Below are 25,744 nucleotides of genomic sequence, written 5' to 3'. Positions count from 1 at the left end.
TTTCCAAAGTTCTCTGTGTGGTAACTGCTCATCAACACTCACAAGGGATAATGATCTACTCTTACCTGGACAATTGTTTCCTCAGAGCCCAGTTGCTCCAGGAGGCTCATCGAGCCAGTGATGCCACAATAAACTGGTTCACAGAACTGGGCCTTCAGATCAGCACCCAAAAGTCAACCCTCAAGGCCAACCTAGACACACTACAAGCCAAAGCCTTCCTACTTCAAGACAGGTTCCTATCCCTGGTCTCACTCATAGCTCAATGCAGTCCTCAAATACCATCCAGACTCTTGCCTACAACTCCTGTGGCATATGGCGGCAAGCATAGCTGTGATATCACACACCAGACTCCATATGTGATGCCCAGAACTATGGTTCAGTTTCTTTTATAGACCGAAAAGAGACAGTCTGGACAAACCCCTGTCACTACCTACCAGGATCAAAAACTTCCTTGACCTGCGGAGAGAGATTCCTACTGGAATGCCAGTGCCCATTTCCTTCCACGGATAGCAGGATCGCATACGAAAATCCTAACAGACAACATAGCCTATATGAACTACATCAACTGCCAGGGCGAGACCAGGTTGCCCTCTCTATGCACAGAAGCAATGGAACTGGTGCATCTCTCATAACGTCACCTTGTCCACAGCTTACCTCCTAGGTATGCAGAACTTGATACTGGACAAGCTTAGTTGCAAATTCCCACACAACCATGAGCGGGAGATGCACCTGTCAGTACTTCATGACTTGTTCATATGGTGGGGAACACTGTCCACAGACCTGTTAGCCATTTACAGAACAAGATGAGACAGCACTCTCTGGGCCATGCACTCCTTTTCCCCTGGGACCAGGACCTTTTTTTACACCTTTCCTCTGTTTCCTCTTCTGCTGAAGGTCCTTCTAAAGGTAAAGAGGGACAGAGCTCACATAATCCGGATTGCTCTTACTTGGCCAAGGCAGACCTGGTACCCTTACCTGATTGCTGCTCGCAGTGTGCCCATTGATCTCCCTTCTGACCACTCCTCACCTCCTCTCACAGGACAAAGGGCAAACCATACATCCCAACTTGGGGATTCTCTGCATCAAAACATGACTCTCACGTGGTTCTAGCACTTCATGCTCAAGGGAAGTACAAGAAGTTCTATTACACAGCATTCTTCCCAGACAAGATTACACTCAGACTGAATCCAAAATTCATTCTTAAGGTAATCTCTTCTTTTCATATGAATCAGTCAATCTACCTTCCTATCTTCTACCCCAAGCCTCACCAAGACAAGAGGGAGGCCATGCTGCATACCCTAGGGATCTCCTAACATCTAGTATTCTACTCGATAGGACAAGAGCCTTCAGGAAGTCCTCTAGACTATTACTCTCTATGGCAGAAAGCTCTGAGGGCTCAGCAATATCAGCCCAAAGACTCTCCAAGTGGGTCTCAAATTCAATTAGTGCTACCAAATTCATAACATGACTCCTCCAGACTTGATAATGTACATGTTCCACAAGATTGATCTCCTCATCTGTCACTGTCCTTGAGCATGTCCCTATCTGAGAGATCTGCAGAGCGGCAAAATGGCTGTCAGTCCACACCTTCGCAGAACGCTATGTGATCACTGGGGACTCTGCCTCTGATGCCATCTTCAGCTCCACAGTGCTGTCATCTGTAACCGACCTGACTCCAAAGTCCCAGCTCTCCAGAAGTACTGCTTGGGAGTCACCTATGGTGGAGCATCCATAGGGACCCTACTAGAAGAAGTAGTAGTTACTCACTTTGTGCAGTTATGATGATTCTTTGAGACGTGTGTCCCTGTGGGTGCTCCACAATCTGCCTTCCTCCCCTCTATTTTTGAGTTCTCATTTATGACTCGGCAGTAGAGAAGGAACTGAGGATGGTTAGCCCGCACGCTGGCTAGCCTCGTGGCAAGGCACAGGGAGAGACAGTGCATGCACGAGCCCAACAAACACGGATACCAAAGTTCTCCGATCAGCAGTGCAGGGATACATACACACCTACAGTGGAGCATCCATAGGAACACAAATCTCGAAAAATCATCATTACTGCACCAAGTGAATAACTTCTTCTTTCTGATGATTTGGCAATTAGCATTGCTTGGATAAAACATACTGATGCTGAAAAAATGTGTACTGGTCTGCCAAAATGTTTAACCTCAGCAGGTCATAGGAGATTGGATTTAACATTTAAGTGTCACTTTATTAAATCTGTAGTGAAGTGGGAGTGGTTCATTGTTTGTTGTTTAAGTTAATTTTGTAAAACTTGTCAATAGTTTTCAGTCTGCCATGATTTGGCAACTAACACCTCATAATACTTTGTTTTCTTGCTGAAGTCTGGAATTGAAGTTGTGGTTGTCAAATAAAAATATTGGTTTCAGCTAAATCATATTGGAATTAAATTAGCAAAAGAAAGCAAGGTGGTCAACAGAATATGGTTTTTAGGTGGTATATTTTATGAATGGCCAGTCCTAAATATAAATGTTTTAGTCCTGTGGATAGCAATAAATGTCTTGCTTTCTAGTGGCATAATCGTGATTTTTCCCAGTGGTTCATAAAAATCAAACTTTAAAATAGTCTCACTGGTTCTGTGGTCTTGCAGTGCCCTTTTGGCATTGGTGTAGGTCAGGGCTTGATATAAAAGAACTGGACCTTGGACCAGTGTAGCGTTCTATACTTTCTTCAGGAAGGAAACAGGACTTTCTTTCTTCCTTTCCAGATGAGCTTTTACACTCAAGATAACTTCCTATCTTTTTCTCCTTTTTTCATTCTAGTCACATTTCTTACAAGTGCTAGTACAGCACTTTCAATGCAAAACAACTCTATCTTTCATGATCTGAAATCAGATGAAATGGAACTGCTATATTCAGCATATGGTGATGAAACTGGGATACAGTGTGCCTTAAGGTAAGCATTTTTTTAACAGGGAAATCTAAGCCTGTCTTATTTCCTTTGTGAAAAGAGATTTTTCCTTAGATTAGCAGAGATAATATTCCATAGTGCTTTTTCATAGCAAATTACAGAGCGGCAATGCAGACTAATGGGCCAAGCATAGAAGAAGTAGGAGCCCAGAAATCCTGGATTTCTAATAACTGCTCTAAAACTGGCTTACTGTGCAACTTTGAGCAAACCTCTCTGCCTAAATTTTCCCAAATTTAAAGTGATGATATTATTTATTAACCTACATTACAAGGCTGTTACAAGGCCTGCTTACTTAAGGGTTGGCCACACTTTGAAGTTGTAAAGTGGTAAAGATTGTTAAAGTTTGCTAGTTTGGGTGCTGAAATAAAAGGCTTTACAGGGTCAAACTGGCAGGTATTTCTGTGACAGAAATAATGGGGTCTAGAAATTATTTGTCAGTGAACAAATATTTAAAGTCCTAACAGCAGTTTGTACTAAAGGTTGGTAAATCCTGTGTAGCTTGAGAGAAGCGTCTAACATCCAGAGATCAGGGCAAAATTTCCGAGCCCGGGGTGTGAATAATGCCTGGCATATCTATTCTGTGGTAGTACATGTGATCTTGCAAAGTAATGGTATAATTCATTATATAAATATCACTGTTCTTTCTTTCTTCTATTACTAGAAAAGTATATAGAAAATATGTTCTGAGTCAGTTTTGCATATTTCTTTCATGAAGCCAAATGTAAAATATTTAGATTTTGCATGTTACTTTCAGACCTGTTCAGGTTTCTAATGCTGTTACAGCAAACTACAATTGTTTTATCTTTGATAAACTCTTATTTCAAGTTTGTACAGTCTGCATGGGAAGCAGTGGCAAAGCCATCACTTTCTGGAGAGGGAAGCTGCTACTTTCCATTAAACTGTCAATCCTTTTAAAAGCCACAAGCTTCATCTTAGTAAATGCAACTGTTTTGAGTTCCTTATTAAATATTCCTTATCTTCATTTCCTCTAGCTTACAGGAATTTGTGAAAGATTCTGGAAATTACAGTAAGAAAATAGTTGATGATCTTCTGGATCAGATTACTGGTGGTGATCATTCCAAAACCATTTATCAGCTAAAGCAGGTGGGTCCTGGTTATGCAGCAGTGAAGTTAATCAAACAGTTTAATCAGCATAAGGATGGTCCTAGTCTCATCCCTAAGCATTCACTTCTAAGTATCATTAAAAGGTGTCTAATTTATCAGGAAATGTTTTAGCTGTTTTAAATACACAATATTTTGTGGAAAAATTAGTTATTCATAATGTTAAAATAGTATAAGGAACTGTTTGGAAAACAAATTACAATGTTAATGCTGGGCTCTGTATTACCAGGGTTACTAACAATGTCCATTTTTAAGCAACCTGAAATGTCTAAAGAAATTGCAGCTGTCTTCCAAATGCACCATATTTGGAGATCGCTTCTTCCTTTGTGTGCATACAGCATTAATAGGAAATAACAGTCACACAGCCATAAGAAAACAGTCTAACAAGGAATTGCAAAATGGTTTCCTGTTATCTACACTCTAAAAACCACTCTACTTTCAAGAATTGCCCATATGGATGCAGTGTTCTAAGAGAGAGACACCTTTAGTGTGCAAGCACAGATGTTTCCAGCAAGCAGCATTTATTGAAATCCTCCTCTCTCCTACTCCTAGCACAGGATCTGAGGTTATTGACCAACCTAAGTTAGCACTTCTATATTAGTCTGTAAAGAGCTAACTTTTGAACACAGCATCTAATCAATTTCAGAATTTCACACGACGTTCTGGGTGTCAGTGGGCAGAACCTGTTGATTTTGGTGAAAACCAGAACAGGGAAATGGGGGATCATACAGAGCCCCTGGCAAGGGGATAGGAAAATGGGGGATCCAGGCATGGGGGGGGGCACACAGAGCCTCCTGGCATGAGGAGGTGGGGGTGGCAGGGAGACAGCGTACCTGAAATAGAGGGAGGTGGGAGGGTAGCACACAGGGAGCTTTTTTGCAGGGTGGGGCAGGGGGAATGGAGGAATGTAAGGAGCCCCTAGTATGGGCAATGAGTTTGACCTACAGAAGTAATAAAGTGTGAGACCTTCTACTAAAAAGGGTGTGTGGCTTCAAATACCCTTCAGTTCCTGCTTGGCCACAGAAAAACCAGTGCCGTGTTTTCAATGCTTCCCTGATCATTTCTCTCTCTCTCTTCCCACCTCCACCCCCTTTTGTGCTCATTTGGGCATTGTTTTTCTCTATAGTTTATATATTGTACTCCTGGGGGAATTCTGCACCAAAAATTAACAATTATGTGCACAGTATTTTAAAATTCTGCATATTTTATTTCTCAAAATAACACTAAATAATCCCGTCAGTTTCATTCAGAGTGGATTTGATTTAAATCAGTAGTCAGGAAGACTCGATTTAATCATGGATTTCTACATAAAAATGCATTCTTGTTGGTTGTTATAACCAGGGCCGGCTCCAGGCACCAGCGCAGGAAGCAGGTGCTTGGGGCGGCCAATGGAAAGGGGCGGTATGTCCGGGTCTTGTGTGACAATTCAGCGGTGGGTCCCTCAGTCCCTCTTGGAGAGAAGGACCCACTGCCAAATTGCTGCCGAAGAATGAAGCGGTGCGGTAAAGCAGCCACTGAAGTGCTGCCAATCATGGCTTTTTCTCCCCTCCCCCCGCCCCCCTTTTTGCCAGTTGGGGCGGCAAAAAAGCTGGAGCCGGCCCTGGTTATAACCTTAATACATATTCTTCACAACTCAGAGATAGATGTAGGTTTCATTTTTAGAACGTACACACTATACATATTTAAAGTGATTTATTTTGAAAACTTTTCAGTTTAGTTTTACAGCTATACCAGAAAATGAATGAATGTTTGGTTATTTCATTTACCAAAGGTAGTTGAAGCAGATATTTATGAAGTCACTGGGAGGTGAGCTACCTCCAATTCAGCAAGTTAATCATTAATATTTGGAGGATTTTCTTGCCATGCTGTTTTAGGAGGAGAACATCACCAAACAGACATTTAAATTGTTTTATTTAACTAAAACAACAACGTACGTATTCTGGATTTTTTTTCTTCAGCTGCAAACATAATTTTTTAACAAAACAAGCATATGAATTTTTGAATTTAGTTAAACATTAAGTTTTTTTAAAAGCAGGTTTGTTTTTGTTAAATTGTTTTTAACTAAAATAGTTAAAATGAAATATTAAAAAAAATCAACTGTGTGGGCCAGTTCAACATGAGAAATTTAAAATATTGGCTTCTGCAGCTAACTCAGTTGTCTTCCCTTTCATTTTCCTGTTTGTTTGTAATCTGGAAAAGAAAAACAAGCTTTCCTGCTTTTTCGGGCCCCAAACGATTTCTCAATTTGGAATGAATTAGTCCAAAGGAAGAAAATATTCTTTCTACACTGCAGAAGAAGCTACTGCTGTTAAAAGTGAGATTATCACTTAGTCTCTGAATCCAAGTGCTTAAGTGTCTTCCACCAGTTCACTGGTGTGACTTTCTTTAAAACATCATCAGCAAACATATATTTCTTGAATGGTTCACCCTTAGCTCTGAAGTTTATTACAGTTGGCATTATGGAGGGATGATTGCTGGATGTCCATGTCATAGCCAACTCCTCTTCTCTTCTTCAACAGTTAAGGTTTGACCCTGGTACTGAGTATTGAGAATATTTGCAAGAAAATGAGCTGGAGATGGGGCTTGTCCCATTTGGTTTTTTAATGCTCATAATTTAACTCTGTCATTGCATATTTCTCTTTTTAATTTCTCTTTTTAAGATCTCACTAAGTTCCTTTAAAATGTCAACAGCATCAGCAATAAAACAGCTATTTCCCTGCATTTTGTTCAAGGCTACAGAAATAGGCTTCAGGATACTCAGCATGTGTTCAACATTTCTCTTAAGCCCAGTGTTGAGAACTTTGGCTGTGACAGTGCCATCTATTTTTTTACGATTTTGTTCACAAACTGTCATCAGATTAGGCCATTTCTTGGTATAGTGCTCAAAACAGTCCACTACTGAGTTCGCTTGTTTCCTCCCACTTTTTTCAGAGCAGCTGCTGCAAAGTGGTTGTTACGGAAGTATTTTGCAGTTTCAACAACAATAGCCTTTACTTCTGGAACACTGAAGGTTTTGGCTAGGAGGTGCATCAAATGAGCACTGCAACCGTATGTTATTAGCTTGGAACTCTCTTCTAAATAATTTCTTCTCATCTTGGATTCATTTGCCGCATTGTCTGTGACCAAGCTCTGTACTAGACATTTGAATTTTTTTTCAGAGTTTGTTATAGCTTTACTGCTACTTCTCGTAAGTATTCTGCTGTGTGTGCATTTCCTGATGTATCGGTTGTTTCTGTAAGAAAGACATTCCCTTCTTCTGTTGTCACACAAGCACATACAACAGAGTCATTGTGGACATTGTTTCACCCATCAGGACGCAGGTTAACAATTTTACCCTCTAGACCTTTTGCACACTGCTCAATTTCTCTTTCATACACTTTATCCAGCAATTTGCCTGCAACGTCTGCTCTGTTGGGTGGACTGTATCCTGGTCTTAATGACTGAACCATGTTAACGAAGTGTGGGTTCTCAATCATACAGAAAGGAGAGATTGTTGCATAAACAAACCGGGCAATTTTTTCATTAATTATCTCTTTTTGAAATCTGCTGCTTCTTATCACAAACTTATCTATGGTTGTTTCTGGATGATGGAGATTTTTTTTTTCTTTTTGCTACAGATAGACTGTGGTTATGTTACATACATGATGTGACTGAAACACTATCATTGGCAGATAACTCTGAAACTATAGAAAATGATGTTGATTTTGAAGGTGGATAGTCTTCAGAATCCTATATGTTGAGGATGGATACTCCAAAACAAAATGTCAATGCAGTTAGTTAATTATTATTACCATACTGCTCATTTAGTATTACTCATTGCATTCACTGACACTCAGTACTACTTTAAAGGTGAAATTGTTAAAGGCAGATCTGCCTATTTCAGCTATTTATTTTTTATCACAACTGCATCTAAAATGATAGTACCATAGAGTAACTACACCTCTACCCCGATATAACACTGTCCTCTGGAGCCAAAAAACCTTCCGCGTTATAGGTGAAACCACGTTATATCAAACTCGCTTTGATCCACCGGAGTGTGCAATCTCGCCTCCCCATAGCACTTCTTTACTGCTTTATATCCGAATTCGCGTTATATCGGGGTAGAGGTGTACTATATTTTTTGTTCAAACATGAGAATTCAAGAATAGTCCAGAAGAAAGACAGGCAGACCTTAAGAAAGAAGTATGTAATGAAAAAGTTTACCAACCTGAACATCCTGCATGTTTAGACAAGTTCTTTTCATCATCTTCAACGCAGCTTCCTCCTGAGAAGGAACACTTCTCATCATGTTGTTTCATTTAGGCAAACAGGCCTTGCATTGCTTTGTTGCACTGTTTGCATTTTGCACGCATGCCTGTCTTATTATTCCCAAACTGGGTCTCTTTTACGGCCTGCTGCCATTATAGGTTTTCCCTTCTGGTGAGAGAATGATATGGTAGATCTCAAATCAATGAAGGCTACACTCAGAAAGACCTCAAGACTTCTGGAATATGCTGCTCAAACAGTTTCACTTTTGTTTCTACTGCTTGTCCCTCCCTTCTCACATTTATCTCCAGACTTCTTCTCCTTGTCCAGATCTATTCCGCCCCCAACAACCTTCTATTCATTGAACTTTTTGAAACTTTGCACTTTTAGAGAGAGGTAAGGGACTGACTGTGTGTACACAAATTTGCAGAGGGACAATAGGGTTGAGGTCTGTTATTTCTCACCTCTATATATTATTCATTTATTTTAAAACATTTTACTGTTAACAAGCATGTTATCTCTGGAGACACAAATCCACAGTTTGAGAACTGCAAAACTAAGCATCTCTGATGGTATCTTCTAGACGGAGCACTGAGTCCCATTGGGTAGACGGAAAGATTAACCTAAATAATCTATACAGAAACCCCTGAAACCCCATAAAATTGGGTCCCTAATCCATGAGCTATTGAAACTCATTTACAAAGATTTTCTTAAACATTACATGAATATATTGTCTCATACTATAGAATTAGAATTTATAATCCCTATTCCATGATGAGATATCTTTGAGCTATAATGTATGTTAATTAAAACTATCTTTAGATATGTGTTTTCCTCAAAAAGCATTTTATCAAAAAAATCCAATTTTGTTTTTATTTTATTTTTTAAATCATTGATTTTTATCCACCCTGGCTTCAGTTAATTAATTTCAAAATGCCTGTCAGCAAGTATGTCTGTAACCATACAGACAACAAAAAAGTTTCCCCCAAGAGGAGAGAGTTAAAGAAACCCCTACGACAACCAGTTCCTGTTTCTCTATTATGCTTTTGTTGGGCCCTCAATCTGGGTGTATCGTATATCTTTGTGTTATTCTAGAAAACTATTATGAAAAGTTAATACACCGCTACCTCGATATAATGCCACCTGATATAACAAGAATTTGGATATAACGCGGTAAAGCGGTGCTCGGGGGATGGGGGGGGGCTGCACACTCCGGTGGATCAAAGCAAGTTCAATATAACACAGTTTCACCTATAACGCGGTATGATTTTTTGGCTCCCAAGGACAGTGTTATATCAAGGTAGAGGTCTATATGTATATACCGTGATTTCCAGGAGGGAGAAAATACAAATATTTTTAAAAATTAGCTTCTGAAACAATCTTTTTAAAGCAAAGCCGACCAGAAATGTTTTCTCTACATATAAAAAGAAACTGTTCAATATATTCCTTTAAAAGTCCTTTTGAGCTATTAACTTGTACATCAAGTTGAAATCTTGTTGCAAATTAGAATGGCTAAACCCTTATTCTTAATGGTCAGTTTACATTATAAATACAGTTCAACTATGTTGGTGCCAGTGGATTCAGCTTTAATACTACTAAATATCTTTAAAAATTGTAATATAATAGTCTGTTGTAGCTATTGTGCATTACAAAAGAAGGAAGTTTTTTCAAGTTTAGCACTAGAGAAGTCAGATGCTGATTTATTATTGGATAAAATGTAAATACATATGGAAGTGGTACATGGGGAGGAGAAATGATGACAAATTGTTAAGCACCCAGATGCTATGGCAGGTATGTGAAAAATGTTTGTTAAAACTACTTAATCCGCATTTTGTGTAAAGGGTTTAGAAATACTTAATATTGTGCACCAAAATCTCTGCTTGTGCTGAATATAATTTTTAACTTTGTTTGCAGAGGAGAAACATTCCAATGAAACCACCAGATGAAGTTAAAGTAAGTTATACTGAGATGCAGGTAAAAACCCGGTGTTCCCTCTACTTTTTCCCACACATGTGTGGAATGAATTGTATGTGCACCAATATGGAGGTGATGTGAGACACATGTCCTTCATATTGGTGCACATAACAAAATTCATGTGGTAGGGGTGGGGCCGAGGGGTTCGGAGTGGGGGAGGGGGCTCAGGGCTGGGACAGAGGATTGGGATGCAGGGGGAGGAGGTCTCTGGTGGGGATGCAGGCTCTGGGGTGGGACCGGGAATGAGGGGCTTGGGCTGGGGCAGAGGGTTGGGGGGTGAGGGCTCTGGGGTGGGGTCAGGGATGAGGGGCTCAGGGCTGGAGTGCAGGGGCTCCGGGCTCTGGGGTGGGGCTGGGGATGAGGAGTTTGGGGGTGCAGGAGGGTGCTCCTGGGCTATGACGGGGAGAGAGGACTCCTCCCAGCTCTCTCTTCCCACAGCAGCATCTGGGCTGTGGGGAAGAGGCACCTCTCCCTACCATGTCAGTTCCAGGGCTGGGGCCGCAGGATAGGCACCCTTCCCCTGGCCGTGGCAGGCCGAGGGAGGGGCACTGCGGCAGATCCGGGCTGGGGCTGGGGTCGGGCCACCCCTCCACCAGCCACAGCAGGTCCAAGGCTGAGTTGCGGCTGGGGGAAAGGCACCCCAGCTGTGGCAGGTCTGGGCTGGATTGGGGCTTGAGGAGGGGCACCCTCCCCTGGCTTCGGCAGGTCCCAGGCGGGCAGGTTCCCTGAGCGCCTGCGCGGCGCTAAATAGGCTGCTGCGCAGCTTACAGGGAACTTAGCTAAAAAACGTTTATTGGAAGAATATATAGTAGGGTCCTTAGAACAGTTATTTCCAACCTGTGATTTCGAAAAGTACTTAGTGGAATATTCCCGTCTTCCAAAATTCATTGTTTATGATTTGTTCAGCTGTATATTTATTAAAGTGTGTTTTGTGAGGAGGGGCTATTATACATCACTGCTGATGCTAAAGTGGCTTACATTTGGGAGGGAGGGTGTGGTGGCTTATTAGAGCAACGTTGAAGCATGTCGATTTTAAAAAATTTCACCTACCAAAGAACTCACAAAATGCTAGAATTTTATGTGGGGTCACAAGTCCAGACCCATGTGAAGTTATTAACTATTTGATGGAATCCTCGAGAAGTAGAATGCTAAATTGTAAAGTGTTAACAACTCGACTCTGATTTGGTGATTTAGGTTCTGCCAGTTCTCATAAAGGAAGAACACAGATTGCGCAATACCTGCCCAGACTCCTCCAAACAGATTATGGTAAGATTACATTTCCCTTTTATAGATTTTATATGAGCAGAAGAGAGTGGGACTGAGTGTACTCTTATCTATTCCATGCCTCACGTGTGTGTGTGTGTGAGAGAGAGAGAGAATGTTTATGTTTAGGGGATTTAAATGTATTATTTATATTATATTCTAGGTATTTGCAAATAAGAAAATCCAAACCCCTTCAATGGGGGAGAATTTTGATTGGTTTTACTTTAGTCATATCTTACAATTCCACCTTTTACTTTTTAATTCAGATTTATGGCATCTGAAATTGCTATAAAAATAATGCAATAAATAACATCCAAACTTACATCATGCTTATGGAATGTAAATTCCATAAGCACAAATACTACATTAAATAAAGATAGGAATCTTTTTGAGTGAAAGACTGTTGGTCTGTGCACTTAAATCTTGGTGGTCAGCCACTGATTAACGTTTAAGTTTCCATCCCATTATAGCAATGAAAACATGTACATATTTTAGCTTTCACACTGTGGATCATGATTTAAAAAAAAAAAAAAAAAATCTTGTGGAAATACTGAATATGGTTGGTGGATTAGAGAACATAGTCTTTACCAGATAAATGCAATATGAACATAAGCACCAAATCTTGAATTTGATACACTATCGTCTGCTGAAAAAGTGTGTTGAACTTTTAATACATTAATTTGCACTGTGGGTTTTCTAAACTACATAGGAGGTTATATAGGATATCTCCAAAAATTTGCACGAAACCCTGTAATATCTTTTGGCACTTTTTGATTGATTGCACTATACATGGGAGAATCAGATGTGGACTTGTGTGTGTCTCTCTCTCTCTCAGATTATATGATTTTATATATAAAATTCCCATATCTTCTGTGAGGTCCAGATGCTGAAGCTGCTTTGGGCTCAGTACTCCCGTTGGCCTGAAGTCAGTGGAAGTTCTTCCCGAAGAGCAGCTTTAGAATCAAGCCTTGCGACACTGTACTTAACCTCTTCTGACAGTGTGGGTTGTGCATGGGCTGCAGTAAAATGGGAACTGAATTGTTTTAGCTTTTGAAAACTTAGAACAGTCAAAAGGATCAGTGGAACAGAAATTGCTCGAATGTATTAGTTTCTAATGGACCCATGTAATTCTTTGTGCTTTCCAAACACATGCCTAAGGGTATTATCCTTTTTAAAAAAATCAACGTTTGCAACCCAACACTCATGACCAGACACACGCTAGCTCTGCTTGAGCTACCGTGCTTAAAAAATAGCAGTATGTGGGTACGTACTCGGGTGGCTAGTTCAAGCTGCTGCCTGTATGCCCACGACCACACAGCTATTTTTAGCATGCTAGCTTGAGCAGAGCTAGCACATGTCTGTCTGCACATTCTGGGAAACACGTTCCCAGCTGCATTGTAGACATACCCATGCTGATAGCAAATAATATTGCTATATTCCTTGGCAGTCAGCACTGAAGGACATTGCTAAGGATTTCATTTGACGGTAATAGTTTCTGTAATCAATTTTAGAATGTACTTTGTGATCACTCAGTATAATTCATAGAAGTGCTGCCTGTTTGTTCGATTTACAAAATTAATGTTGAAATGGCTGTCTTGAAACGCTGTATGCCGTGATTCCCATAGTAGGTGAAACATACACACTGAGAGCTTTCTGGATAGAAATGTTCATTGGGGCTCCACTCCTTTTCCTTTCATCTCCCTTGTGAGGATGCAGAAGGAACACTCATGGCTGATTCACTGTATACAATGCCATAAAGATAAGGTGATGATGTGCTTAGAAGCCCAAGTTCTTATCAAAAGTGGTTTCTGTCAGTCCATCTGCCTACTTGTATTTTTTACTAGGGTTCATTTGTTACCAGGGGAGTCTGATCTGCCTTCTGTGAATGTTAAAAAATAGCTTTTAATTACTATTTGAACTGGACTAAGCCATTCTGTAGGACTCTTAGGTTGTTTATAGCACACAGGGGTAATACAAGGTGGAAAAAACTATCACCTTCAATAGTAACTTCAGTTGTCTGGGATGATTGATTGCCTGGAAACCACATTCCCTGCCCTTCTACCCCATTATTTTGTAATGGGAGGGACAAGGTGGTAGTTGAGGCTGAACCCTGGGGATATCCTCAGGTGAAGGAGTCATGGCAACACAAAGGGAGTGTGGCCAGACCGGACTGACAGTCCAGAAAGTGCTATGCTCATACATTAGTGCACACTTCTAGAGTGAGGATCCATGCAAGCAGTCACGTTGAATAATCACACTTGCTGTGATAATTGGTCATTATCATCATCTACAGTTCTTTGAGTCTTTTTCTCCTGTTTCCTGTATTTTTAATCAGGTTGGAGAATCAATTGGAGACAGTAACACTTCTGTTTTGGATTTTTTGTCTGTGAAACCATATTCAGATGTGTCTCTTGATATTTCCATGTTAAGTTCGCTGGGTAAGTGATCTAATAATGTTATCATTTAAGTGTTCGGTGGTGGTTTAGCTAACCGTTTAGCTGGGGTAACGTCATGGTTTGCTGAAGTGTTTGAGAAGTTTTAAAAATTTAGTCTACATAGACAAAGTCTTAGTCAAGCACAGGAGATTCATCCAGCCTTGATCTTTCTTTTGTTTGGACATTTCTTCACCCCACGCTGGCCCAGCTTCTTTTTTTATTGCACCTTATCAAACAACATATATATACATATGTTAGAAGGTTTTGGTTATTACATATTCATGCTGATTTGAGTTCAGGAATGAATCTAAAGGACTTCCACTTAGTATAAAAAATACTTCAGTCTCTTGTAGGGAAAATTTCCATAGGGTGTAGGGATATAGTTCCTTGTAAGAATGGCTCACAGCCATTCTTTTTTAAATGCCCCAGAAATATAAAAATGAACATTACTGTTGACCACAAATGAAATATTTTGAAAGAATGACTGTAGAATCTCTTCCAACATATCATTGTCACTGAAACAAGTCCTGCTTATAATTTTAAGTTGCAGTTAATTAAATATATGAGAAGAGTCCCTGTGTTCCATAATTAAAAATGGGAGCAAGGCTGCAGAAGGCCAGAAAAGTAGACTGAATGCTTTCCTACAGACTTTTTGCCGTTTTTTCTATAGAAGATGCAGCCTTTGGGAAAGCAATGACAAGTTCTGATTGTAACTGCTCCATGGACATAAATATTTTTCTAGCAGTTTAACAACATACACTCCTAGTCTGACACAACTGTATTTCTTGCATAACTTAAACAAGTGAAGTTTTTTTTGTTGGTGGTGTGGTTTTTTGGGGTCTCTTAAGGCGTCTGGATGTTTATCTGGCTGTCAAGTGCGGTAGTCCTACCGACTGTACAGAGATTTTGGTGTGTCACGTTTCTCATTTATAGGGGAAGTTGTCAGTGTCTAATGTATCAGTGCACAATTTTACTAGAAGTGAGTGAGTTCATTTTTTCCTATTTAATGTGTAACAGGAATCTCTCTTTGAAATCCTCAGATAAAAATAGAACACCCATTGCCTTATACTTTCAACAGGTTCAAAGTGTGATTTTCTTTTGCTTTATTGTAAAATGAGTTTAACTGGGAAATGGTTCTTTTCTTTAAAATTAACCTTTTTCTGACCATTCATTTGGGAATATGCTTAATCTGTACCTGTTATTCATTTTGGTTATTTGGTGTTCGTAGGGAAAGTGAAGAAGGAGCTTGATCATGATGATAATCATTTACATTTGGATGAGACAACTAAACTATTGCAGGACCTTCATGAGGCTCAGACTGACAGAGTGGGATCGAGGCCTTCATCCAACCTCAGCTCCCTCTCCAACGCCTCTGAAAGAGATCAGCATCATCTAGGTAATGTTAACTGTACCTCAACAGTTGCAAGATCACTATTCTAATTTAAATTTCCTAATATTAGGACAAAAGAGAATCCCTTACAGAAAATGTACGTTCTACTTATGTAAATTGCTATTTAAAGATTACTTGGATAAAACACAGTGTGCAGACTGTAATAGCTGTTTAATCCTAAAATGTCTATATTTATCTGAATATTAAAAGACTACTCATCCTATGGATTCTTGAGGGTTAAAAACAGTTTTTTAATTCTGCTTACTCAAGTTTCAGATTAAGCATGAATGGAATGACCTATAAATCAAACTGATGTTTGAATAACATTCACAGCACACCCCTCAATTTTATGTCTTTGTGTAGACCTGTGTTGTTCACACAAACAGCATTTTGACTCACACTCACAAACGTCACTTTTTATGATAGCGTGCGTAGTATTAAAATATATATAGGAGGTTTTCAATTAAATGCATATAAAAATGGACATTTTAGAATTGAAATGGAAGGGAATTATTATTAATTAATGAGATACATTAACCAAATCAGCCTCATAAAGCAAAATGTTTTGTACGTAAAACAGAGAATCTGATTGTATGTAATGAAGTGAAATAATCAACCCTAATTAAATACACATCAGTTTGTAAAATCTTCTAAGAGTAAAAAAAAAAAAAAAAATCAGACTTGACAAGGCACTAACATAATCATATAAAACTGGAGGGCACTAACTATTTAAATAACTTGGTTACATCTAGTGCTAAATAATCAGAGCTGATGTTGTTTACTTCCTCAATAAAGCAAGGATAATCTTAAATGTATTGCATCTCCACTGCACATCATCAGCATATTATATGTACCTTTTTAATTTTCTTCCTTTTTGTGATGTTTTATTAAATGTTCAAAACGTCATCCCTTATTGCCTCAGCTAGCAACAAAATAAGCATAAGCCAGACAAACATTCCTTTCAGCTGCGTGTCCCTCCACTGAGTTAAGCATTAGTCCATAGGAAATCCACTTCTGCTGGGACCCTGTAATAACCTCCCCATTGTTCGTTTTAAAGGTCGGGAGGGTAAAACAGAGCTATATGCTGATACAGCATTTTAATACTTTTATGCAGTTTTATTTAAAAGAGGATAAATACCTTACATGGATGATTTAATTACATCATTTTAGCAATTTAGAGTAATAGAACAGAGGCAGAGTTTTCAAAAGCACCTACGTTCTGACTTCATAAGTTATTAAGGAGCCTCTAGTCCTATTGACTTTGATGTGACTTATGCTTTTAAGAGACTAAATCACTTTTAAAAATAGGACTTAGGTACTTTTGAAAATATTATCCTAGGACAAGGGAGGGGAAACTATGGCCCGCGGGCTGAATCCAGCCCATGGGATTGCCAGCCTCGCACCAGTCCTGGAAGCAGACGGCGCCACGTCCCTGTGGCCCCTAAACCGGGGGGGGAGGGGGCTCCATGCGCTGCTCTTGCCTGCAGGCACCACCACCCCACAGCGCTCATTGGCTGGGAACAGGAAGCCACAGCCAATGGGAGCTTCGGGGATGGTACCCGCAGGCGAAGGCAGCGCGTGGCGAAGTCGCCTGCCCCGCCCCACCCCCGGGAGTCACTGCTGGACGTGCTGGCCACTTCTGGGAGCAGGGCAGGGCCAGGGCAGGCAGGGAGCTTGCCTTAGCCCCGTTGCGTGCTGCTGCCATCCCGGAGCCACTTGAGGTGAGTGGTGCCAGGCCAGAGCCCACACCCTGAACCCCTCCTGCACCTCAAACCCTTGCCTTGAGCCCCCTCCCACACTCTGAACCCCCTGCCCTGAGCCCCCTCTTGCACCCCAGTTCCATTCATAGCCAAGCATACAATTTCTCCACCCAGATGTGGCCCTCAGGTCAAAAAGTTTGCCCACCCCGCCCTAGGACATGGAGGAAGGGTGGAAAGAACATATTAAATACCAGCGCAGTTTTATATCTTTAAGGCTCACCTGCTAGATTTTTCTGTCTTATTAATTTTTTTTTCTTCTACTACAGGAAGTCCTTCTCATCTGAGTGTAGGAGAACAACAAGACATGGTACATGACCCCTATGAATTTCTTCAATCTCCTGAACCTGCAAATGCCACCAGTAATTAACGTGTACAATTTTGTTGTTGTTGTTGTTTTAATTGTGTAACATTTTTATAAAGTTTTTGTCAAATGGCAGAAACCTCAATTTTGTCCTCTTTTCTGTGAGGATAGCTGTATAATAATACCATGCACATTTGTAAAATTTGCCAGCCTAATGTATCATGTCAGCACCACACTAAATATTGCCTTCATTTTTTTTTAAATATAGTGGTCAATAGGAATCTCAATAGGAGAAAACACAAATTGTGTGTTATAGAACCACATTAGATAAGTAGGATGTGTGCAGTTCTTAATATATAGAACATCCTCAAGGAGGAATATTTATTTTTTAGCAATGGCACAACTTCCTGAATTGTGATCATTTTCATGTTCCCATTCCCCTTCCATCCTGTTCTGTAGAGAGGGGTTATGTTTCTCTGTGTCTTAAAATATAGTTTCTTAACACTCCAAAACCACTTAATTTGGAAACATAAAATGCTCTGTAGCTGTCATATCAAACAGCTCACTATAGGAGTTCTGCCCTGCAACTAAATGGAGATAAATGTATTGTGGTCTCTTTTATCCATGAACAGTATGGGGACCAAATACCTAGATTTTTTTTTTGTAAAGGTAATATGTATATTTACTTGAATGCAAATATACTGGACAAAAGGGTATGCTTTTATGTAATTAAGTTTTTGTAATTCAACACTGACATGACAGGTTTTTTAACATTGATATTATGTGTAATCTAGATGAATGTTATGCATTTACAATATTTTGTAAATATTAACTTAATAAAAGTCGTACAAAAAATAACTTTTTTGAAGTTTGCCGATGTCTTGTTATTGCCAAAATGTAAGTTGCTTGCTTGTTCTTGCTAAACCTAACATATCGTAAGTTGCTGGTCTGTATTACCTTATTGCTATAAAGGGCACATGACATTACATGACCGTATTGCAAAGCTTAGTTGCACACAATGCTAGTTGGGAACACTTTGAAAACAGTCAAGAAGCTTGGCAGACATTTGGGATTAGGGAGCAAAGTCCTTGGGATTTCCCAGTGATGAGCTATGCAAGTGTGGTCTTGACTTTTGAGTCTCATGTTTATGGATATTTGTAACTAAACTTGCATTTGTACATTGTTCAAGGTCAAATGTAATCAGTAATGTTGCTGGTGAGTATTTGCTTCAGGTTGGGAAGCTGTCTGTAAGTGAGGACTGGCAAATACTCACCAGCAACTAAACACCACACAACAAAAACACTAACCCAGGAACCAATCCTCGTTGCCAACTCTGTCCTCATACCTATGCAAGGATCACCATCATAGGACCTAACCACATCAGCCACCCCATGAGGGGCTCGTTCACCTGCACATCTACCAATGTGATATATGCCATCGTGTGCTAGCAATGCCCCTCTGCCATGTACATTGGCCAAACCAGACAGTCTACGCAAAAGAATAAATGTACACAAATCAGACATCAAGAATTGTAACATTCAAAAACCAGTAGGAGAGTACTTCAATCTCCCTGGACACTCAGTAACAGACTTAAAAGTGGCAATTCTTCGACAAAAACACTTAACAGACTTCAGTGAGAAACTCCAGAACTGGAATTAATTTGCAAACTACACCATCAAATTAGGCCTGAATAAAGACTGGGAGTGGATGGGTCACTACAAAGAGTACTTTTCCCTCTCTTGATATTCACCCCTTCCTGTCAACTGTTGAGAATAGGCCACTTCCTCCTTAATTTAATTGGCCTCGTTAGCACTGACCCCACACACACCCCAACTTGGTAAGGCAACTCCCATCTTTTCATGTCCTGTGATAAATACTGCCACTTGTATTTTTCACTCCACGCATCTGATGAAGTGGGTTTTAGCCCATGAAAACTTATGCCCAAATACATTTTAGTCTCTAAGGTGCCACAAGGACTCCTCATTGTTTTTGCAGTATCTCCATAGTTAGAGTTGTAACTAGTTTAAAAGTTACATTTGACTTACCTGATTTTTTTTTTTTTTAACATTGAACAAGTCCTCTTTAATTCTATGCTCCTCTTCAGGAGGGGAAAGTTTTTTAGAAAGAGTTTGGTGGTAAAGAGAGGAGTTTGAAATATCAGAAGTATTTCACACTTTGAAAATTAACATTTTTTAACACTATCTCAAAAAATAGCTTGGCTTAGTGTCATTATAATAAAATTATATATATATATATATATATATATAATAACATTATCCCAAGCTACACTGTATCTTTGACCCACTCATGTTCTCTCCCTGTGGGCACCCTTCCAAGTGCTATGCCCAGCACCTGCATTTTTCTGAATGGAATTCTGCCATTCCACCCCCCTGTTAGACTGGACCTGAGTTACAGCACCCCTCTTTACCGACTCTTTTCCCTCAGCACATCCAGCTGGGCTTGGTCCCTGCTATAGATTTCCCTTCAGGGACTGTAAACACAATGACACTGAACAGCTTCAAAACGAAGTGTTATCTGTTTATCCATGTGAACACAGCCATCAGAGAGAGAGGATTAAAATAACAAAGTCTATTGTCTTCATTGAAAGTTTAGGCATATCCCTCAAGGTTTAGGTAGGTCCCACGTATCCTGCTGCTTCATGGGACTGGAGTTCTGTCTGCTTTTTTGCAGATTCTGTGTCTCAGAGTTTCAGTTAATAAATTCTTTGTTTTAAGGTCTCCCTGCTTGGATTCTCTACCCCGTCCCAAATTATCAGCCAGATTGTTGGTCAGAGTGTGGCGGGGATAAACTTTCAAAGGAATTGATCCCTGTATTAAGTACATCAGTGATTAGGTTATCTAAAGCATTGTCTGCCTTCCTACTGATGTGCAAAGCCACCCTGGACTGAGTTAACTCTGCACCCTTGTAGCAAACAGCATTATAGTAATCAAATAGGGATACACATATTCATAACAAATAACAGATATCCCATGTTATTCAGACCTAGAAACCCTAAATGTGGCTTAATTTTGTGTCTTACAACCCACCCTTCCACTACTCTAATGTAATAGGTCTGTTTTCATGCACACTTTAAAAATTCATGAGGTCTCATATGAGTCTGTAGAAATTGAATGTCCATGTGCTCTGGGATGGTACAACAAGAGGGTGGATCTGGGAAGGAGTTTGAAACTCTGAAAGGAAAATAGCCATCAAAGAAATTAATCTGAGTTATTGAGAAAGGACCCCTGGCTCTTTCCTTGTCTACACATAATACAAAAAGAACTGATTAGTGGTGGCCATGTGGTCATATATGATAAACCTGGTTGCACCAGACCAGTAATAACCATGTGGGGCTTTTAGAATGAAATAAAGCCATAAAATATGGCCATGGACATCTGGCCTTATGGACTCATGTTGTTGTAGGGTTTTAAGGTTGTGAGGTCAAGTCATTAAAATTCACTTGTATGTTACAAAAAAAAAAACCCTCCATCACTAGAAGTATTAATCTCTGCCACCGTTAAAGGATTGGACTCTAGCCTTGGTGAATATATAGTTCATTAAAGATTAACTTTCAAGGTAAAGAAAAATGAATACATGAGAATCTTAACTTTTCCAGCACTACGTGAAATCAGTTATCAAGTAACAAAGAGGACTATATTGTATAGAAAGTAAATTTTCACCATGTGTTTCTTCTTTCCTATTCCTTTCTCATTCCTGGTTTCTATCCTTTGGTGTTTGTTTTTTAAACAAATCTGCAGTTATCTCTGAGGCTTTGGCTACACTTGCATTTCAAAGCGCTGCCGCGGCAGCGCTTTGAAGCGCTAAGTGTAGTCAAAGCGCCAGCGCTGGGAGAAAACTCTCCCAGCGCTGTCCGTACTCCACCTCCCTGTGGGGAATAACGGACAGCGCTGGGAGCGCGGCTCCCAGCGCTGGGGCTTTGACTACACTGGCGCTTTGTAGCGCCGCAATTTGCAGCGCTGCAGAGGGTGTGTTTTCACACCCTGCTGCAGCGCTGCAAATTTGTAAGTGTAGCCAAGCCCTCTGTGATCATTTACCATCCCATGAGGAGCTATAAACTCCTTGCTGCTTTTTCTACATACATGTCATTTTATTTTGTGTGTGTATATTGATACATATCAATATAGGTTCATTGTTCTGAAAGATCAGAACAATTTAAAGTCTACAAAACAGCAGTCTTACAAGCAGGGAAAGAACCTAAGCTTTCTAATAAGTGCACAAAATGCATAGCTATGACTTGTAATACCTGTTTTGGATGCCATCTAAGGCAAATTGAATTGACTGGTTGGAGTTTGTAAGAAAACAATCTGAGGAGATATCACAGTATTTACCTCAGATACACCCACATGGACAAGCAAACAACTGTACTGCTCTTTGTTTCTTGTTGAAAGGAATTAGTGCATTTAGGCATGAAGTTACTTTTTTAAAAAAAGAAATACAAAGGTGCCATAACATTCAGCCCTGCCAGAAGGTTCTGTCTGGGATCTGAACCTGGAACTTTAAATTTTCACACGTCTACATGTGGAATTAACTGCTATTCCTGAATAATTCTGTGTGTGTGTGTGATGTTGCGCTCTATATGATTTTATGAAAGTATGCTGACGAGTGTGAATATAATGTAGCTAACATATGCTTCATGCAGAAGGTCTCTTGTAAGGTATCATTACAAAGCTTATAATCTATTTCTATTTGTATAAATGTATCTCTCTTGTATCTGAAACTAGAAATATGAAATATTACTCTGTGGGCCATTAATGGTGGTTTGGAATCTTGATGGCTCCCATCAACCAGGATAATTGACTGTAAATGGTTCTGTTTTACTTGTAAGTCTTCCTGTATATGTGGGTGCTGGCAAGTGGGTAATGAAGACTTACAGTGGCATGTGATCATGTCACCTGAACTGGAATCCATCTTTAACCTGGTGCTTTTCCATTGAGAAGGAGGGGGTGGGAACCCAGAGAGGGACAAAGGATTCCCGCCTTATGCAAAAGATATGTAAGTGGGTGGAACAGAACAAAGAGGGAGCCATCATGAGAAATCCCCTAGCTACCACCTGAGCTGGAACAAGGGCTGTACCAGGGGAAAGGATTGTGCTCAGACTAGGAAGGTGTCCAGTCTGTGAAAGAAACTTATTGAAACAACTCTGAGGGTGAGATTTTATCTGTATTCATCTTTATTACTGTATTAGGCTTAGACTTGCATGTTTTATTTTATTTTACTTGGTAATTCACTTTGTTCTGTCTGTCACTACTTGGAACCACTTAAATCCTACTTTCTGTATTTAATAAAAATCACTTTTTATTTATTAATTAACCCAGAGTATGTATTAATATCTGAGGGGGCGGGTCGAGCAAACAACTGTGCATATCTCTTTATCAGTGTTATAGAGCGCAAACAATTTATGACTTTACCCAGTATAAGCTTTCTACAGGGTAAAACGGATTTATTTGTGGTTTGGACCCCACAAATAAATGTGGTTTGGGAGTTGGGCATCTGCGTGTTAAAGACAGGAACACTTCTGTTAGCTGCTTTCAGTTAAGTCTGCAGCTTTGGAACATGTGGTTCAGACCCTGGGTTTGTGTTGGAGCGGACTGGTGTGTCTGGCTCAACGAGACAGGGTGCTGTAGTCCCAAGCTGGCAGAGAAAGCAAGGGTAGAAGTAGTCTTGGCATCAGTTGGCAGTCCCAGGAGGGTTTCTGTGGCCCAACCCGTCACAGTGACATAGTTGAGCAGGATCTGTGCACAGCTGATTGCTTTGAGATACTGGTAGTGATTTTAAGTGAGTTTTAAGTGTGGTGGCTGGAGAACAAAGTGGTTACTGGTTTGCTTATTTCGGGTAAGGGAAATAGGGTCAGAAAGGAAAGCAAAATACTGTAAGTAAGAGGGAAGATCAGAAGAAGCTAGTACTGCACAGGTTGCAAATTACCCAGAAAGTCTTAAGACTGGGAAAGTCTCTGCTAACTAAGAAGCCCCTGAGCTGAGTGCATCCCAGTTTCAGTGAACTGCAAAGGGTGTGTGGCCCAGCACAAGAAAGCAGGAAAATGACTACCGGTGAAGCAGCAACTAACCTCAAGCTGGCAGGGAAAGCAGGGGCAGAAGTAGTCTTGGCACATCAGTTGGCAGTTCCCAAGGGGGTTATTGTGATCCAACCCATCACAGTGTGAACACAGAATAAGAGAGCCTTGCTCATTTTTCATTTGAAACTTTTTAAAAATAGGAAAAGATAAACTGCAAAAACAGTAACTTTCTCTAATTTTTTAGTTAAAGTAGTTTTAGGTAAATATTTTCAGGTGACTTTAAACTGATTAAGTCCCTTTAAAGAAAGGATGCCTTCACAGGCCCTGTCTACACTGGCAAGTTTCTGTGCAGTAAAGCAGGTTTCTGAATTGTAACTCCTGAGGTGTACACACTGCCAAGCCACTTAGTGCGCAGAAACTGCGCAGTTGCAGCACTGTAAATAAACTAGCCCAACGAGAGGTGTAGATCTTTCTGCGCCAGGAGTACAGCGCTGTGGTGCCAGTGTAGACACCATGGTCTATTACAGCGCTGTGATTGGCCTCTGGGAGGTGCCCCACAATGCCTATTCTTGCCTCTCTGATCATCGGTTTGAACTCTACTACCCTGACCTCAGGTGACCAACCATCATCCCCACCCCATAAATTCCTTTGGAATTTTGAAAGTCCCCTTCCTGTTTGCTCGGTGATGTGTGCAGTAGTCTCAGTGCATCTTTCTAGGTGGCCAGGCCTGCTCTATGCACCAGGTAATCCCCCACTTGGAGCAATGCCGAGATGCTGGACCTCATCAGCATTTGCGGAGAGGAGGCTGTCCAGTCCCAGCTGCGCTCCAGCCATAGGAATTATAATACCTAAGGCAGATTTCACGATGCATGACAGGATGGGGCCATGACCGGGACACACTGCAGTGCAGTGTCAAAGTGAAGGAATTGCGGAACGCCTACCACAAGGTGTGGGAGGCAAACTGCTGCTCTGGTGCTGCGCTCACAAGCTGCTGGTTCTACAAAGAGCTGGATGTGATACTTGGTGGCGACCCCACCTCCACTGCGAAGACGACTGTGGATACTTTGGTGGTTTGCATGCCAGTCGAGAGTGGACCAAGCCAGTAGAAGGAAACCTTGGACAAGGAGGGGGATCCAGAGGCAGAGGATGACTTGGAGGTCAGAGTTGCATACAGTCAGAAGCTCTTTTCTACCCCGTAGGAGGCTAGCCAGTCACAGCTGTCGGACGTTGGCCAAGTGCAAACAGGAGAGGAGGTCCTGGTAAGTGGATTTGATTTTGGGAATCGTTGAAGCGAGTTGGGGGAAGAAGAGTTGCAGAAAACAGGCGTGCCTCCCAAGATATGCCTAGTGTGAGCGGTGGAACAGGATGTTGATTGACTCCCTCAACAGTCATTCTGCACTTGTTCAGCCTATTGTTGAACCGCTCCTTGCTACTGTCATGTTGCCTCATGTATGGCTTCATAAGCCATGGCATTAAGGGGTAGGCGGGGTCTCCCAGGATCACAATGGGCATTTCGACTTCCCCTATGGTGATCTTCTAGTCTGGGAAGAAAGTCCCTGCTTGCAACTTCCTAAACAGGCCAGTGTTCTGAAAGGTGCGTCTGTCATGCACCTTTCTGGACCAGCCTGCATTAATGTCTGTGAAACACCCATGGTGATCCACAAGTGCCTGGGGAACCATTGAGAAATACCCCTTGTGATTATATCAGGGTGGATAAAAATCAATGATTTTTTAATAAAAAAAATTTGTTTTTTTTTATTTAAATAGGATTTTTTTTGATAAAATGTTTTTGAGGAAAAAACCTATCTAAAGATAGTTTTAATTAACATACACTATAGCTCAAAGATATCTCATCTTGGAATAGGGATTATAAATTCTAATTCTATAGTATGAGACAATATATTCATGTAATGTTTAAGAAAAGTTTTGTAAATGAGTTCCAGTAGTTCATGGATTAGGGACCCAATCTTATGGGGTTCCAGGGGCTTCTGTATAGATTATTTAGGTTAATCTTTCTATCTGGGACTCAGTGCTCAGTCTAGAACAGGGATCTCAAACTCAGATCACCATGAGGGCCACATGAGGACTAGTGCATTGGCCCAACGGCCGCATCACATTTCATACAACGATACAAAAGTATAGTGAAAAATGAAAAAAAAGAAGAGTAATATAGTATGATATTAAAGGTCAATGTATTAACTTTTTAAAAACTGTAATGCAAAGAGGGGTTTTAATAAAATATAAACATCTGTAACCATTCCCTATGTCATGATCATGATCTACACTAACAGT

The 25,744-nt window shown here is 40.5% G+C and overlaps 1 protein-coding gene across 6 annotated transcripts in view; it reads left to right on the top strand.

Annotated features, from left to right (window-relative positions):
* Positions 1 to 17,790, top strand: part of BRD9 (bromodomain containing 9) — a 56,341-nt gene extending 38,551 nt beyond the window's left edge. For all 6 annotated transcript variants that reach the window (XM_039523392.1, XM_039523389.1, XM_039523391.1 and 3 more), the window contains exons 11-17: positions 2,781 to 2,913; positions 3,921 to 4,032; positions 10,210 to 10,248; positions 11,464 to 11,535; positions 13,868 to 13,970; positions 15,196 to 15,363; positions 17,384 to 17,790. In XM_039523392.1, coding sequence (XP_039379326.1) covers positions 2,781 to 2,913; positions 3,921 to 4,032; positions 10,210 to 10,248; positions 11,464 to 11,535; positions 13,868 to 13,970; positions 15,196 to 15,363; positions 17,384 to 17,484 — 728 coding nt within the window. In that variant the 3' untranslated portion in view covers positions 17,485 to 17,790. The remainder of the gene's footprint in view (positions 1 to 2,780; positions 2,914 to 3,920; positions 4,033 to 10,209; positions 10,249 to 11,463; positions 11,536 to 13,867; positions 13,971 to 15,195; positions 15,364 to 17,383) is intronic.
* Positions 17,791 to 25,744: the final 7,954 nt, after the last annotated feature.

Source organism: Mauremys reevesii, linkage group 2 (assembly GCF_016161935.1).
Source record: "Mauremys reevesii isolate NIE-2019 linkage group 2, ASM1616193v1, whole genome shotgun sequence".
NCBI lineage: Eukaryota > Metazoa > Chordata > Testudines > Geoemydidae > Mauremys > Mauremys reevesii.
Note: the sequence above shows the minus strand (reverse complement) of the source record. Positions and strands in the feature narration are given on the sequence as shown.